The 16947-nt window shown below is 55.2% G+C and overlaps 3 protein-coding genes and 1 non-coding gene across 5 annotated transcripts; 2 read left to right on the plus strand and 2 right to left on the minus strand.

Moving 5' to 3' along the window:
• The first annotated feature begins 523 nt into the window (after positions 1-523).
• On the plus strand, positions 524-6623 carry RNF122 (ring finger protein 122). The gene is made up of 7 exons (XM_069877658.1): positions 524-597; positions 1227-1278; positions 3661-3817; positions 4679-4724; positions 5036-5077; positions 5669-5751; positions 5830-6623. The coding sequence occupies exons 3-7, from the start codon at positions 3708-3710 to the stop codon at positions 5942-5944; spliced, it is 396 nt and encodes a 131-aa protein (XP_069733759.1). The 5' UTR covers positions 524-597; positions 1227-1278; positions 3661-3707; the 3' UTR covers positions 5945-6623.
• An 808-nt stretch (positions 6624-7431) lies between these two features.
• On the minus strand, positions 7432-7528 carry LOC138731663 (small nucleolar RNA U13). The gene has a single exon (XR_011339186.1). It is a non-coding gene; the product is annotated as a small nucleolar RNA U13 (small nucleolar RNA).
• A 342-nt stretch (positions 7529-7870) lies between these two features.
• On the plus strand, positions 7871-11982 carry TTI2 (TELO2 interacting protein 2). 2 transcript variants are annotated; one of them, XM_069877604.1, is made up of 7 exons: positions 7876-8647; positions 9202-9388; positions 9864-9956; positions 10642-10826; positions 10900-11043; positions 11480-11642; positions 11828-11982. In XM_069877604.1, the coding sequence occupies exons 1-7, from the start codon at positions 7953-7955 to the stop codon at positions 11906-11908; spliced, it is 1548 nt and encodes a 515-aa protein (XP_069733705.1). In that variant the 5' UTR covers positions 7876-7952; the 3' UTR covers positions 11909-11982. The 2 variants fall into 2 exon arrangements, 1 of the variants encoding a protein (XP_069733705.1); XR_011339177.1 differs by lacking the exon at positions 11828-11982 and having other exon boundaries at positions 7871-8647; positions 10881-11043; positions 11480-11617.
• Positions 11917-15995, minus strand: MAK16 (MAK16 homolog). Its single transcript, XM_069877635.1, has 10 exons — positions 15929-15995; positions 15002-15051; positions 14735-14844; positions 14567-14631; positions 14296-14447; positions 13809-13863; positions 13643-13717; positions 13165-13275; positions 12825-12881; positions 11917-12556 (listed from the first exon to the last, which is right to left on the minus strand). The coding sequence occupies exons 1-10, from the start codon at positions 15941-15943 to the stop codon at positions 12374-12376; spliced, it is 873 nt and encodes a 290-aa protein (XP_069733736.1). The 5' UTR covers positions 15944-15995; the 3' UTR covers positions 11917-12373.
• Positions 15996-16947: the final 952 nt, after the last annotated feature.

Raw genomic sequence — 16947 nt, forward strand, 5'->3', positions numbered from 1 at the left:
CCCACGGGATCGGGTTGCTCAAAAGCCCATCCAGCCTGGCCTTGAACATCTCCAGGGATGGAGCAGCCACCACTTCTCCAGGTTGAACAATTCCAACTCTCTCGGCACAGGAGGTGCCCCAGCCCTCAGATTATCTCCGTGGCCTCCTCTGGACCTATTCCAGCAGCTCCGTGTCCTTGAGGACTCCAGAACTGGACGCAGGGCTCCAGGTGGCATCTCACCCCTCCCTCCCCTGCCGGTCCCACTGCTCTGGATGCAGCCTAGGATTGATTCCTGGGCTGTGAGTGCACGTTGATGGTTCCTTGTTGAGCTTCTCCTCCCCCAGCACCCAAGTCCTTCTCCTCGGGGCTGCTCATTCCATTCTCTGCGTTTGCGCTGGGCTTGCAGGGCTGGGAGCGGAGCATCCCTGCTCGGGTCCCGGGATGCGGTGCCGGGTGGCCGTGTCCCAGCCCGGGTTCCCCCGGTGCTGGGCGGCTCCGGGGCGGGGTTTGCGGGCGGGCAGAGCCTTTCCCGGCCGCCCACCCCATCCCATCCCAGCCCTGCTGCTGGCCATGGCCCGGAGGAGCCGCTCCTGGATGCCCTCCCAGCGGTGCCGCGGTGAGAGCGGGGTCCGGGGGGGAAATCTGGGGAGGAGGCGGCTGGGATGGGGTCCAGCTCCCCTTCTTCCTTCCCATGGCACATCCCTTCAGCCTCTCCGCAGGGCTTGGGAAGGCTTCTCCTCCCAGCCGGTCCCTGCTCTTTCCATCCAGCATCTCCTGCTGGGGAAGGAGGGAGCAGGACCCCATCCCTGGGATGGAGAGAGGGGAGCCCAGGGCTTGGTCGAGCTCTGCTTCCAGCAACAAAACCAATTCCTAAGCGAGTTTACTCTCCTTCCTCTTCGTTGCAATGAACCCCTCTTCCACGGGTCCATAGAAGTGCAATAAACTTCATTTTAAAGGACCCCAGACCGAGCCCTGGCTCCACGCTCTCCCATTTGCCGTAAGGAATTCTCGGGAATGCGGAACCGAGTTTGTTCATGTGAAGGGTTTGGGGCTAAATGAGAAGTGGTTTATTTTTATGACTAAGTAGTCGAGAAGCTGTGCTGGGAATTCCACCCTCAAAGCCCTGCCTGAGCAACAAAGACTGGGTTGGCTGAATTTATGAAAGGGTTACAGCCTTTGAAGCTAAATATAATGCAAGCAGTGGCTTCCTCTGCCCTAACGCATACCTCGTGTGTTCTTGTGCAGCTCTTGGGAGGAGAAGCCGCTGCTCCTGCAGACACTCGGCCCTGGACGTGTGGTGAGTTCCATCAGGTGGGGTGCAAGAAGCTGCTCCTCATTTCTTTAACCCGGCTGCATTAAAAAAAAAAAACATCCTAAATAAGAGAGACTTTGCCCTTGGAGGCTCTGAGCAGCCACAGCTTCCCAAGGAACTGAGAACAGAGTCTGTCCTTGTTCAAAGGCCAGGACGTGGGTTCAGGAGAGGAGCCATGGGCATCGGACTTGTACATTTTGGCTTTAAGTCCCAAGCTCACAAATATTTAAATCAGCAGAGTCCTGCAAAATTGCTGTTAGAACTGAATTGGTGTGAATAAGTCTGAGACCCAGTAAAGAAATCATATTTGCAACCTAAATACCTTCACGGACAGCAGATACCATATTGCCTTGGCATTCCAGCTCCTCTCTTGCATCAGATTTTCCTCCTGTCACTCAGGAGGTTCAGGGGATTGGCAGTCACCAGGTATGAGCCAGGTAACTTTATCTGGAGGGGAGCTGGTTATTCCCCAGGGAAAATGCTTGGCTCGGGGGCAGCTTCTGCAGGAAGCCTGTTCCAGCATCACAGCAAAAATTATATGGAAGCTGCATTCAATTTTCTGATGCAAAGCCCACCACTTTTGTGGGGGAGGAGAAAGAATGGTTTTATTTAATGACCTGTTGAGTTTTCCATTTGTTTTACTGCACTAGAATTGGGGTGCGGGAGAAGCTCCGCTCAGCAAAAAACCCAGTGCCTGCACAGTACGGGTGGAATCTTGTGTTTATCCTGACTTGAAATACTAGAGAATACTGCAAACTCACTGGGAAATACTGCAAATTGCTGATTCCAGAGAGCCAAACCGTGCCGTGTTGCTGGAGCAGGAGGCTTTGCATTCACTGAGGTGTCGGCCAGGTTGCATAGAGGGGTTGTGATGTTTAAATCATGGTGAAGGGTTTGGGGCGAGGGGAGCAGGGCTGGGATCAGCCTATTTGCTATCTCAACCGTGTCTGTCTGCAGCTTCCAGCATGGGGGTTTAGGCCAGCTCAGCATTTAAATCTGCCAGGGAACTGTCTGGGTTGGAAGGGGAGGAAAAAAAACTCTTAGCCCCAGTGGGCTGATTGCATCTTTGCTGCTTCTGCTTGGAGAAGGGAGGTTGGAGCCATGTGGCCCCAAGAGACTGGCCTCCAACACTCCCTCTCCCAGCCCTGTGCTGGCCATACCAGGATTGCTCAGTCATTTGAAGCTTGGAAGAGCGCTGAGCTCTCTGACAGCGTAATATCACTTTTGTCAGGCAAGGTCTGCTCAGCCTCCTGCATTCACCACGCTGGAAATGCTGCTTTGTTAGACAGGGAGGAAACCAGACAGACCAGACCTGGGATCTCACCATTTGTGCAGAGGTTTCTGCTGCTCGCTCTCTTCATTTCTGTGATGGAGGGCAAATTCCATCCTCTCATGAGAAACAGGCGGAGGAGTTTAGTGGGCTGTAATTAAACCCAGAAGTGTTCCTGTGGGAGCTTTGTGATGAGGAACAGAGCGCAGGAACAGAGGGCGCTGAGGGGAAGGGGCAGGGGGAGACACCCCATGGAGCACAGATGGGGTTGGGGGCTGCTCTCCTTTGAAGTCCCATCTGAGTGAGAGCTGTGAGGAATCAAAACTCCAGCTCTTGTGGGGTCATCACAATTTCAAGACGCAAGACTTGTGGTTTAGAGCCAGAGCCTGACTTTGCATCAGCGCCCAGCAGAGGCAGCTGCACTGGGTCTGGGATTTCCCTGCCTTCCCCTCCTTGGTTTGGTGGGGATGTCCTGAGGTGTCATCAGCTCTGTGTGACACCCTTCTCCTCGTTCCCTCCGTGCTGTCAGCTGCACCGTGGCCCAGGTGTGCTGACGTGTGGCTGATGTGTGCTGGCATCCACGGTTTCACTGGGAAAAGGGATTCAGCCTCTATGGTGCCAAACGTGCTCCTGCACAGCTTCTCAGCGTTGAGGACTAACCAGCTGCTTGCCACTTCTGGCTCCCACACAGCAATGACAGATGCCAACTGTTCTTGTTTTTTCAAGCTCTTCTTTTGCTCTGTCCTTCCCTAAATCCCCTTCCAGCCTCCATGTGTTTCTCTGGAGATGGAAGCACAGGGCCTCCTTTTCTCCCAGGCTGGGACTCTGCCTGGGGTGCGTTTGTGCTGATGGAGAAGGATTTCACGGCTGTAGAAACGCAGCGGTGTCTGCTGCCTGACCACACTGAGCTGCTTTAAGAGGGAATCTCCAACTTACAGGCCAGGAAATGGTGTCTTGGCGTTGGTTTCTGCCCACTCTGCAAACTCCAGAGGGCATGGAGTCAGCCCAGGCTCTCTCTGCTCCCACAGCACATCTTCTTCACCTCTTTTTCCCCCTTCTTCCATTCAAACTGCTGACTTTTCTCCTCCTCCCTGAAGGGTTCTCCTGCAGTCTGGGGTGGATTTACATCACTAAACCCTGCACGATGCCTCCTATCACATTCCAGGATCTGCCACTGAACATCTACATGGTCATTTTTGGCACTGGCATCTTTGTCTTTGTGCTCAGCCTCATCTTCTGCTGCTACTTCATCAGGTGAGCAGGGGGACGTGGTGATAGGTTAGCATCCCCAGGGCAGCCCCTGCCCTTCCCAGCACCCTGTTCTTTTGTCCCACAACATGGGAGCCCCAAGGAGCTGCCCTGAGGATCTGGGGTCGGGCGCAATCACGGTCCTTGTGGCTGGAGCAGGGCAGGAAGCGCAGGAAGGGGCTCTTGTTTTTCAGGGGACCAGGCAGAGGGATGCATTGTGTTGGGCAGGGAAGGAGCGGTGCTGCACGGGAAAGGATGTGTCTTTACATTACACTCACCATTCAGGGAGGGCTATTTTTAAACCCAAAGCCAAGGCAGCAGCTGGCGTTCCTGCAGGGCGGCTCAGTTGTTCCCTGTGGGATGCTCTGGCTCCGCCAATGTCCCATGCGTCTCTCAGCCACTTTTGGAATGACAGAAGCGGCCTCAGTGCCTGGGCTGGGGGAGAAGCTCTATACGAGTTGTCCCCATCTCCCCATCCATGTCTTGCTGGGTTGCTATGCTCTTTCTTGGACTCTTCATTCACCCGAGCCAAGGTCACAGTGGGGCTGGGAGCTGCCGACAGGCGAGTGCTGGAAATACAACACTTCCTGCACCGAGAACAACTTCCTAAGGCAAACAATCGGGGCGGCCGGCTCTTATCGCTCCCCGCTGCCAATTCCTGCCGGCACTGGCGGCAACGCGGGGCCCCGTGGTACGGCTCTGTCTGGGGCACGGCCTTGTGGTGCTCCTGCTTATCATCAAATCCTGGTTGAGAACGGTGCATTCCCCTTATTTTAAGTGCATGCTGAATATTTGTGGCCACACCGTTTAGATATGACCTTTGAGGATGCTGTAAAACTGACCGTGCCTTCTTCTCTCCCTCTCCAGCAAACTGCGGCACCAGGCTCAGAGCGAGAGGTTTGGGTACAAGGAGGTAAAATCCGTGGTTGTTCCCTGCATGGATCCACAGTGGGAAATGGGAATAGGTGGGTGGGGATACAGTGAGGGCTGATGCTGCTCCTCTCAGCTGGGTGCCTCCTGTATCCCTGGTTTCAGAGCAGTGGTGGCTGCCCCATCCCTGGAGGGGTTCAAGGCCAGGTTGGATGGGGCTTGGAGCCCCTGATCCAGTGGGAGGTGTCCCTGCCCATGGCAGGGGGTGGAATTGGATGGGCTTTGAGGTCCTTTCCTACCCAAATCATTCTATGATTCTGTGCTGTTAATCCTTTGCCTCTTTTTCTCTGTCAGGTGGTTTTGAAAGGTGATGCCCGAAGGCTGAACGTGCACGGGGTGAGTGGTACCTCCTCAGGGTTGGGATGGAGTTGGGATGGAGCTAATGGGAATGATGCTCTGGGGCACGTCCCCTCTGCTCCACGCAGTGGAAGGTGGCTCCAATCTGTTGGAGCAAATCCAGAGGAGGCCACGGAGATGAGCCAAGGGCTGGAGCACCTCCCATAAGAGGCCAGGCTGAGAGAGTTGGGATTGTTCAGCCTGGAGAAAAGAAGGCTCCAGGGAGACCTTAGAGCAGCTTCCAGTGCTGAAAGGGGCTCCAGGGAAGCTGGGGGAGGGGCTCTGGATCAGGGAGGGCAGGGATAGAATGAGGGGGAATGGATTTTAGCTGTGAGAGGGGAGATTGAGATGAGAATTTAGGCAGGAATGTTATGCTGTGAGGGTGGGGAGGCCCTGGCCCAGGTTGCCCAGAGCAGGGGTGGCTGCCCCATCCCTGGAGGGGTTCAAGGCCAGGCTGGATGGGGTTTGGAGCCCCTGATCCAGTGGGAGGTGTCCCTGCCCATGGAAGGGGGTGGAATTGGATGGGCTTTGAGGTCGCGCTGGGGTTCCGTGCACCCGTCCTCACCCCCCGTCTCCCTCCCCACCCTGCAGCAGACCTGTGCCGTTTGCCTGGAGGATTTTAAAGTGAAGGAGGAGCTGGGGGTGCTGCCGTGCCAGCACGGCTTCCACAGAAAGTGAGTACAGCTCCCAGGCGCGGAGAGGGGGATTTTCCAGACGTAGGTGTGCATCCCACCCATCTCCCTGCCCCGCAGGTGCCTGGTGAAGTGGCTGGAGGTGCGCTGCGTCTGCCCCATGTGCAACAAACCCATGGCAGGTCCGGCACAGTCCCGTGCCGGCATCGGCATGCTGCTGGATGAGCTGGTGTGAGCATCCCTGCTGCTCCCCGGAGAGATCCTGCCTGAGCCATCGCTGGACCGTGGCTCCCTGGCGATGCCCAAGCCCGGCATCACCTGAATCCGTGCATCCCAGGAGATCAAGCAGTTCCCTGTGTCGCTTGGACTTGCGCATCCTAGGTGACTGAATGGTCCCTGGCATCGCCTGGGCCTGCACATCCTGGGGCATCAAACACGCCTGGCATCACCTGGATCCACACATCCCGTGGGGTCAAACAGTTCCCAGTGTGACCCGTGCGTTGTGGGGGAATCAAACAATTCAGCATCACCCGGACTCGCACATCTCAGGGGATCAAATAGTCCTGGCATCGCCTCGACTCATGCATCCCAGGGATTGGGCAGTGCCTGGTATTGCTTGGACCCACACATCCCGGGGGTTGAACAGCTCATCCCAAAGGACACCATTTTAAAGGATTTGGGATTTCCAAGTTGGGATTTTCAACTTGCTTCGCTCTGGGGGTTTATGGGGGTTTTTACGCTCCCGGCTGGCAACCAGACAACTGGGAATGCTGCAGCCCCCAGGTGGGTGCTGTGTCCCCACCCCTTTCCTTCCTCCTCTTTTGCCACACAGAGTATTTTTGTACCTGATTCCCACAAGGAATGGGAAGCAGGCATACGGTTTGGTGTAAAACAACAATTAAACGGACAACATATTCAGAGAGTAGTGGTCAATGGCTCAAAGTCCAAGATCCGTGACAAGTGATGTCCCTCAGGGGTCCATACTGGGACCAGTGCTGGTTAAATATCTTCATCAACGATAGAGACAGCGAGATCGAGGGCAGCCTCAGCAAGTTTGCAGATGACACCAAGCTGAGTGGGGCAGTTGGCACACCAGGAGGATGGGGTGTCATCCAGAGGGACCTGGACAGGCTGGAGAAGTGGGGATGGGAGAACCTCATGAGGTTCAACAAGGCCAAGGTCCTACAGCTGGGTCAGGGCAATCTGCGGTCTAAGTAAGGATAGGGGATGATGTGATGGGAGCAGCCCTGAGGAGAAGGACTTGGGGTGCTGGTCGATGAGAAGCTCAACATGAGCCGGCAACGTGTGCTCACAGCCCAGAAACCCAACTGTGTCCTGGGCTGCATCCAGAGCAGCGTGAACAGCAGGGAGGGAGGGGATTGTCCCCTCTGCTCCTCTCTTGGGAGATTTCAGCTGGAGGGTTGTGTCCAGTTCTGGAATCCTCAACATGAGAAGGAGATGGAGTGTTGGAACGGGTCCAGAGGAGGCTACAAGGATGATCTGAGGGCTGGAGAACCTCCTGTGTGAGGACAGGCTGGGAGAGTTGGGGTTGTTGAGCCTAGAGAAGAGAAGGCTCTGAGGAGACTTTACAGCGACCTCCCAGTGACTGGAAAAACGTTACATGAAACTAAAAAACCCCTTCTCATCGACACCTAATGCCAATTTTTTTTCGTTATGCTTTCATAAACGGGACGCAGGGCGGCTATCACCGACCTCCCGGGCGCTCAGAAGGGATGAGGCGCCATGTCGTAACTGAGGGCGCACCCGTCACGCAGCCGCGTGAAACCCCACTCATCATGCGCTATTGAACCGGAAGGATCAAGAGCTATTTTGGGCGGGCTCGAACCCCACCCTGTGCCACATATCTCTAGGTCAGGGAGATGACAAAAACCATTACACTTTTTCCAATCTATCATCATAATATATTTTTCACCAACGTATCCCGCTCTCACAACTACTTTTTATCCATCTCCGCGCGCAAAATCGCTCTTTCTTTCCCCCAGCCGGAGCTCATTACTAATGCTAATTTATTCGCGTTTAGCCACGCCCCGGTCTGCGGCTGCCTTTACGGCAAGGGCGGAGTTTTGCGACAGCGGCGCGGCCAGTGCGGAAGTGGTGGAGAAAGAGGAGCTGCGTGGGTGTTTGTCCTCGTCCAGCGGCGCCGCCACAGAGCGGAGCGGGAGTCGCGGGGTGCGAGGGGGAATTCGGAGCCGGGGAGGCGGCCCTGAGGACGGGGAGCGGCCATGAAGGCGGCTGGGGGCCCTGAGGGAGACGGGGTCGGCCCTGGAGCGGCCACGGAGCTCAGCGGCCTCGTGCGGGCCCTGAGGCTGGAGGGGCCTGGAGAGGGGGAGCAGCCGCCCCTCGCGGTGCCCCCAGCCGAGCGAGTCCTCCTGCAGCTCCGGCAGCTCCTCTGCGAGGGGCCCGGCTCACCAGGCATCGTCCGAGACCTGGGAGCGCTGGTGGAGGCTGCGAGCTGCCAGTGGCTCCTCGGAGGGCTGAGCCCCAGCACGCTGGGGGGGTTGGTGGCGGCGCTGAACGCGTATGCAGCACCCCCAAAGCAGGAGCAGGACTCGGTGGATCTCCCCGCTAAGGACAGTGCGAATGCTGCTGCGGCTGAGAGAGCGGGGGATGTTGGCTCCGTGTTCCTGCACCTCCTTGTGAAGCTGGAAGCTGCCAAGAGCCAGGAGTCTCTGGGTGTCCCCGTGGTAGGTCCAGTCCTGTGCCGTGTGGTGGCACACGTCTATATCTTTGCTGCCACGCACATTGCAGAGAGGCCCTGGACGAACGCGAGGTCACGGGCAGTGGCACAGGAGGTGCTGGCGTTGCTGGTTCAGGCTGCAGATTGTGAGTCAGAGGCTGAATTCCTTCGGGGAAAGAGTGAAGATGAGGAGGGAAGATTTGCAGTAGTGATGGGGCTCCTGAAACAGGAGCTGACCAAGTGAGTAGGAAGGGGAGGGCAAGGATGGAGAGGGTGGTGTGTTTGACTGGTCTTTGTCTAGGAAAACCTGGAAACTGGGGCAGCCACCACTTACGTGGGCAACCTGGGCCAGGGCCTCCCCACCCTCAGCAAAAAGTTTCTGCCCAAGATCTCATCTCAATCTCCCCTCTTTCAGCTGAAAACCATTCCTCCTCATCCTGTCCCTGTCCTCCCTGATCCAGAGTCCCTCCTCAGCTTTCCTGGAGCCCCTTTCCGTGCTGGAAGTTGCTCTAAGGTCTCCCTGGAGCCTTCTTTTCTCCAGGCTGAACAACCCCAACTCTCTCAGCCTGTCCTTGTATGGGAGGTGCTCCAGCTCTCATATCATCTCCGTGATCTCTGGAATTGCTCCAGCAGATCCATGTCCTTCCTGTCCTGAGATCTCTAGAACTGAACGCTGTATCCCCAGTGATAGAAGGGGAGGAATTGATCAGAACTCACTGTCATGCTGAGACCCAAATATGTAGATGAGCATTCCTTGGTTCCAGCATTTGCTGAGCCTACGTTTGTGTTCCTAGAGACAATTGGAAGCGCAACCCTGCCACGAAGTTCGTGTTCTCCTGGACGCTGCTTCGAGTCACACGACCCTGGCTCAGCCATTACCTGGAGCGTGTCCTCCCACCGTCACTGCTCATCTCTGACGACTACAGGGAGGAGAACAAAATCCTCGGTGTGCGCTGCCTCCATCATATCATCCTCAACGTGGTAAGGGATTTGAGAAATTGGATCCCTTTCTGGGTGTTGTTTGAAGGAAGGGTGGACTGGACACCTGCTAGGATTCCTGACATCCTGCTTCTGCTGCTAACCTCACAGTTCTGCTGTGTTCTCCAAACTATCCCTGTGTGTTTAAATATTATTCATGTGAGGCAAAGAATGGCTTTGCCTCCTTTTGAACTCAGCTGATTCGCAGAGTGGCTCAACAGCAGTTTGCAGAGCAGATTGTTAAAGTTAATGCCAGTGGAACAGGAAAACAGCAGCTGGAGAGGTGAAGGGAATTGGCTGCTTCTGTGTGTGTGACAGGGTTTAACCTGTGCTTACTCCAACACCTGCTCCCACTTTCTTCTCAGCAGCGTTCCTAATGCTGGTGTGGGTGGGGCTTGTTTTAATAAGACCTGAGGTTATGCAGGCTGTTCTTTTTTATGAAGTTACACAGCAATAACATTCTGTTTTGTTGTTGCAGCCAGCTGCGGACCTGTGCCAGTTCAACAGGGCTCAGGTTGTGTACCATGCCCTGTACAACCACCTCTATTCACGGGAGGCCCCACTCATCCAGGTAAGAACTTATGTTTGATCTGCTACGTGGTATTGCGTATCACCTGCGTGAGGGATGGCAGCTTAAGGCATGGGGAGGCAGAACCTGTTTCCTTGCAGACCGTCCGCTCAGGCTGTTATTCTGTGATGGTTTTGCCAAGACACTGAGCAACTCAGTAGATTTGGGGAAAATAGCAAAAAACATGTCCCAGAGTGCCATGTCTACACGTTCTCTGATCCCCTCCGGGAGTGGAGACTCCACTGCCCTGGGCAGCCTGGTCCAGTGCTTCACCACTCTGTCAGTAAAGAAGTTTTTCTCAACATCCAGTCTAAACCTCCCCTGATGCAACTTGAGATCATTTCCTCTCATCCCATCCCGTGTTACTTGGGAAAGGAGCCCAGCATCCACCTCACCACAAGCTCCTTTCCAGGAGCTGCAGAGAGCGATGAGGTCTCCCCTCAGTCTCCTCTTCTCCAGGCTGAACAGCCCCAGGTCCCTCAGTGGCTCCCAGAACCCCTGGACTCCAGCCCTGTTGCCCCCCTCTGGACACACTTCCAGCCCCTCATTGTCTGTTTTGTACTGCAGAAGCAGCTGGGTCTGTCAGGTGAACTGCAGCAGCTCTGGGTGGTCAGAGGGTTGGAGTTCTTGGTTTTTTGAAGAGAACACCAGCAGGCTTGCCCAGATTTGCTGTCTCTCTCCAAACCAGGCTGTACTGCTGTGCCTGCTGGACTTGCTGCCAATCCTGGAGAAGGCCCAGCGGCAGCAGAAGCAGCCCAGGCCAACCTCCTCCTGTGACGCGGTGCTGCAGCTCGTGCTGACCCACATGGAGGCAGAGCATCGCCTCGCGCTGCGCAGGGTGTACGCCAGGACCCTGCCTGCCTTTGTGCAGAGGTGGGAGCAGAGACCACAGCCCTGCAGGCTCCTGCTCTGTATCTCCTTCCTCAGTATTTCTTTGTGTCAGCAGGCTTGGCATCCTGATCGTGCGGCACCTGAAGAGGCTGGAGCGAGTTATCCTGGGCTATCTGGAAGTCTGTGATGGCCCAGAGGAAGAAGCTCGGCTGGGAATCCTGGAGACACTGCAATGCACCATAGAGCACGCTTGGCCCAGGTACAGGTCTGGGAGTGAAAGATGCTGTAGAGGGCATATCCTGAATGCTGTTCCTCTCCCAGAGCCAAAGTTACTGTTCCTTGAGGAACAGGCCCTGAAATCTCAAGGGAGAATCTGTCACAGGAGGGAATCACTGGCATTACTGCTTTGCTGAAACACCTGCTACAAAATCTAAGCCAGGTGCTCATTTTGACCTGATTTCTGCCTGTTTTAGGAGCATCAGCTGGGCTAAAAACTAAACCATGTGAACAAGGCAGCTTCCTCAGCCTCATCACTGAAGCTGTTGCTGCCTTATGCCAGCTACAGCCCTGCTCCCCACATCAGTGGCAACAGGCAGCTCCTCCCTGGCTTCCAGAAACTGTCACGCGGGGCTGTGCTTTCCCCTGGCTTGCAAAGAGGGTTTAGAGGAAGGCACAGTTGTCATTTCCCTTTGCAGGATGCCGTGTAGACTCCCTGTGCTCCTCAAAGCCCTCCTGAAGATGATCTGGGATGTACACACTGGCCAAGGTCCAACGCCTGAGCCGGTAAAAGCTGCCTTGCTCCAGGGGGCCACAGACTGCCTCATCCTGCTGGATCGCTGCTCGGAAGGGCAAGTGAAGGTGAGCTGGGGACCCTACCCTGCTTCATCTCCCATCCCTTCCCCCTCGGTCAAGGAACCAAAGAGCTTCATTGGTTCAAAAGTATTTTGAAAGCACCATTTTTCATCACCTTCAAATTACGGCTTGACTTAATTGATAAGGGACATGATGCATATTGACAGGTGTCCATGCTTTTCTCATTCTAGGTCCTGCTGGAAGGTGTCTACAGCAGTTGTGAGGAGAACCGTGTCCGAGAATGCATCAGGAAAGTGCAAGAGAACACGTGAGCCATGACTGACCAATTCTCACTGTGCATTTTGTACCATAAAACTTTTTTATAAAACTTTTTTATTTATTTAAAGTTACTGTCTCTCTTATCCCATCCCTATTAGACCAGCACATCCCCAAAACAAGATGTGCGCTCACCTAGCCACCTGTGGGCTTCTCCAGCTTTTGAAGCAAGTGACACTGCTGCCCAGTCCAGGTTCCTTCCTGGAGCGTGGTCGGAGCCGAGCCTGGTTGGGTAGAGAAGGTGGGGAGTCTTCTTGCTTCTCACTGCACTTCCTGCAGGAGTTGTACAAACCTGCTGCAATTGCCTGGGGTTGGGCCAGGAAGCCTTCTTATCTTAACAAAAATTATTAGTCTGGAGTACGGAAAGGAGTAATTATTCAGGGTCCTACACAGAGTGGCAGAAGCTGGAAGGAGTTTTGGTGGTGGATCTGAAGTCCTGTCATTTGGTACAAAATGGCAGTTCAGGTTGCTTTTGTTTTGGTGGCTGGCTCTGTTTCTTTTTCGTACTCTATCTCGATGTAGGGACGTTTTTTTCTGGCTGGTCCTTTCAGGGGAGTTTTCCCTTTAGATTTGGAGTGAGAGGCTTTCTTCTCTACTTCTTCTTCCTGCTCCTCTTCACTACTTGTCTCCATCTTATCCATGTCCTGGGAAAGATAAGAGGGATGTCAAAGCACGCTGGGTAACCAAACCACCCGTTTCTGCAGAATTCTCTCATGTATCCAATTCCATTTTATCATTCCTAGCCCCCAGCTGTGTATCCAGAGGAGCTGGGGTGTGGATGCAGTGCAGCCTGGCTGTATCCTATTCCACAAACATGATTCCATGGCCTCATCCCATCATAGAAATACCACAAGAGTGGGGGTTACTTTCAAACATCTTAACCTGACGGGTCATTCTTGGTGCTTCACCTACCTCAAAGTCACTGAGGTCACTGTCATCTGCTTCCACAAACTCCCTTTTATCTGCGTCCTGTAAGGAACAAAGTCAGAAATTGGTAGGCGTACACTGAGCACAACGCAGCATCACAGCTTGTGATGAAAGGGCCCTCGAGGCCACCGCTGCTCACACACACTGTGTTCACTCAAGGGTATTTAGCCTGAGGGAACCTTTACAACCCTTTAAATACCTTTTCTTGGGTCATAACAACCTCTCCTCATCTCTTCTCACTCTGATATTCACTGCCCCGAGCGTGGGTGACTTGGAGCTACCACACCAGGTCAGAGAAGTGTGGTGCTGGGGCTGAAAGCATTACCTCCCCGTCGTCTTCTTCCTTCTCTGCATCGGACTCGCTCTCGCTGTCGACTTCTTGCTGCTGCAGGGCTTTGTCAAAGGCATGAATGGGGAAGTTGTAAATGTCTCCATACTGGAAGGGAAGATGTGGATTTCTGATCAGTCACAGGAGAAAGGCAGGGCCACCTGAAGCCTGTGAGTGGCACAGGGGCAGCATGAAACCAGCCTTGAACTCTGTGGCTTGGCCCCTTCCCTATTTCAGAAGTAGGTGCTGCTACACAGAAAACAAGGGACTCTATATTTGGGGAAATAAATTCTCCAGTCCATTATATATAAAAATTATATATATATATAAAGCTGGTAAAGAAGGGCAGTATGCAGTCACCCCTGACCCCTCCTACATGGCTGGTGCTTCTATTCCACACCAATGCCCATGTCTCTCCCTGGAGAATCAGCAGGATGCAGTTTTCCCACTATGCTCTGAAGACAGGGATCCTTACTGTATCCTGTTTCAGTCTTTCCAGTAATTCCTTCTCGATGGCGTTATCCAGCTGAGCGGCAATCAGGGCTTTCTCCTAACGGAGTAGAGAGGAGCTGTGTCAGTGGTTTGAAGGATGCGTGGGACAGAAGCAACAGACAGGAGATGACATGAAAGAGCGGTCTTACCTCTCTCCTCTTCTCTCGCCTTTCAATCTTCCTTCGTAAAGGAACAATCTTCCTCCTGCAGGAACAACAAGCACTCACTAGTGAATCTGTCAGCACTCAGGCAGCAGACAAGCAAACACTCATTTGGGGCAACAGCCAGCAGTTGTGTCATTAGGAATGTGCCTGCAATTAGCTAAGTGCATTTATAATGCTGCAGTTAAATCCATCACAGCCATGTTTATTTACAAGCCTGCCAAAGCCTTGGGAAAACAGCTAGAGGCACTGGAGCTGCAGAAAGGCTCTGTGTAAAGCCAGTGAGCATGGCTTTGATGCTTGGAAGGTTTGGGTTGGAAAGGACCTCAAAGCCCATCCAGTTCCAACACCCTGTTTTGGGCAGGGACACTTCCCACTGGATCAGGGGCTCCAAGTCCCATCCAGCCTGGCCTGGAACACCTCCAGGGTGGACAGACAGAGGCCCGAGGGAGCTGCTCCTGGTCCTGTCACTCACTGTCGCTTCAGCGTCAGCTTCCGGATGCGGATGAGGTACTGTGTGATCTTGGTAAACCGCTGCTTGCACTTGTGTCTGATGAAGCGTGGCCAGTAGATGAGGTTCTCATCTATCTGCTCCAGGGCTTTCTCATAGTTCTTGTTTAGCAGGACCTGGGAGGGCAGGAAGGGGAAAGGGCTGAGCTAAGGAGCAGCAGGAAAGTGGGAGCAAATCCGTCCCGTCACTCCCTGCCTCTGGCTGCAGTAAGAGTAGTCTGCTGTCCTTAACTCACCCGCTCCCAGAGCCGACGGGGGAAAGGTGCCCGCTCGATTGTCTTCATGTACAGGTAACACCGACCTAAAGAGAGGAATGCAATCCAGGAGAAGGGTAGGAGCATGTCGCCAAGAGTGGGGAAGCACTGGGAGCCAGGATGCCTTCCAGCAGGGCTTGTAGCTCTCACCCTTCTCCTCCCTGATGGTGGCGTACTGGCTGTTGGCCAGCGGGCAGGAGGAACGGTTGCACAAACCCGTCAGGTTGTACTCATTGCGGCAGAAGTTCTGGGTTTTTGTCCTGGAAAGACAAGAGGTGAGATGGAAGGGGAAGGGCAGGAGCACCCTCCTGTATCCTCTGCCCATCCCACCCCATCCCCTGTAGCCCCATGAGCACCCACATCCCTCCCTCCCGCTCCTCTCCCTGTGGAAGCAGCCCAAACATCCCTGAAACTCACGTTATCTTGTAGGAGCAGAACTGCCGGTTCCCCAGTGTGTCCCAGACAACCTGTGGGGACAAAGACTGGGTGATGTGGCCCAGGGTCCCCCCCCTTTAGCAGATCTAGTCCTCCCCCCGGCTCCCCGCCTAGAGGCAGATGCTGACATGCTCTAATGGGGGTGAGGGTCCCCCCCAAACACGGGAGTCCCCTGTCCAGTATCTCTGGTGCCTGCCCAGGGGACAGGCTCTAGCGGGTGTGGGAGTCCCCACAAAGCTTAGGATTCCCCTCTGGCACAGCTGGTTCCCCCCAGGATGGTGACAGGCTCTAAGGGGGGTGAGGGTCTCCCCACAAAGCTTGGGGTCTACCCTCCTTGTTCTGCATCCCTCCCCCTGGGACTGGGGGCGAGCTCCGTAAGGGGTGAGGATCACCCCAAAGCTTGGTGTCCCTGGGCCTGTCTGCCCTCCCAGGATACTGATGATAATGGGGGTAAGGGTCTCCCCCAAAAGATTGCTCCCCCTTCTGCCTGCCCCCCTGGGGCTGGTGACAAGCTCTAACGCGGGTGTGGGGACACCCCAAAAGCTTGGGGTCACCCCTCCTTGTTCTGCATCCCTCCCCGCTGCTGATAACAAGCTCTATAAGGGGAGAGTGTCACCCCTCAGCTTGGTGTCCCTGGGTCTGTCCACGCCCTCCCCAGACACTGACGGGCTCCAGGGGGGGTGAAGGTCCCCCCAGCCCGTCCTTCCCACCCCCGGGGCTGGGGACAAGGCCACACGCCCCCCTCCACCCCCAGCCACGTGCTGGGGATGCGCCGCGCCCCGTGCGGAGTGCGAGGGGCGGGCAGCGACTGGCTGCGGGGATGGAGGGTGAGAGGAGGGGGCGAGGGGGGGGATCGGGGGCTCCCGTCGCTGCGGCGCGGGCCGGACCGAGCCCGCGGGGGGAACTCACATCGTCCGAGTGCATCGTGAGGGGAGCGCTGAGGCCGCGGCCATAGCAGGAAGGGGCGGGGCCGGCGCCAGATCTCGCGAGAGTTGGGCGGGGCGGGGTCTGCGCGGATCTCGCGAGAGTTTCGTGAGACGAGGCGGGGCCGGCGAGGATCTCGCGAGAGTTGGGGGGCGGGAAGGGGAGGGGTGGCAGGGAGACAAGATGGAGGAGGTTTGAAGGGACCTCAAAGGCGCTGTAGTTCCACCTCCCTTTGCTAAGGGCAGGCACACCTCCCACTGGGTCAGAGTGCCACGTGTGCACCCATTCAGCGCTTCCTAAAAACAATTTGTTAAGCTTAAGGCAGGAAGGGGGCTTTTCTTAATGAGAAGAAGCACAAAACCCCTGATATTGGGAAATAGTCTTTTCGTTTAGAATGATACCTAGAATCATAGAATCACTAGGTTGGAAAAGCCCTCGTAGAGCATAGAATCCAACTCCAAGCCATGACCCTGAGCACCTCGTCTACCCATCTTTTAAACACCTCCAGGGATGGTGACTCCACCATCTCCCTGGGAGCCTCTGCCAGCAGTACAAGAGATTATTCCATCCATCTGGCAGGGCCGAATCGGGACTGGTTGTAACTGAACCATAGAGTCATGGAATGGTTTGGGTGGAAGAGACCTTAAAGATCATCCAGTTCCAACCCCTGCCATGAGCAGGGACACCTCCCACTGGATCAGGGGCTCCAAGCCCCATCCAACCTGGCCTTGAACCCCTCCAGGGATGGGGCAGCCACAGGTTCTCAGGACAACCTGGGCCAGGGCCTCCCCACCCTCACAGGAGAATGTTTCTGCCTAAGATCTCATCTCAATCTCCCCTCTTTCAGCTGAAAACCATTCCCCCTTGTCCGATCTCTACACTCCCTGGTAAATACTGCCCCGACAGCTTTTATGTTGCTCTTTATTTCCCTGGGTCCAAGCCGGGGGATGCTGCTTCCCCCACACCTACCAACACCCACCTTGTCCCCTGCTGCCTCCTCAAGC

The sequence above is a fragment of the Phaenicophaeus curvirostris genome, chromosome 27, assembly GCF_032191515.1.
Source record: "Phaenicophaeus curvirostris isolate KB17595 chromosome 27, BPBGC_Pcur_1.0, whole genome shotgun sequence".
In the NCBI taxonomy this organism is placed as follows: domain Eukaryota; kingdom Metazoa; phylum Chordata; class Aves; order Cuculiformes; family Cuculidae; genus Phaenicophaeus; species Phaenicophaeus curvirostris.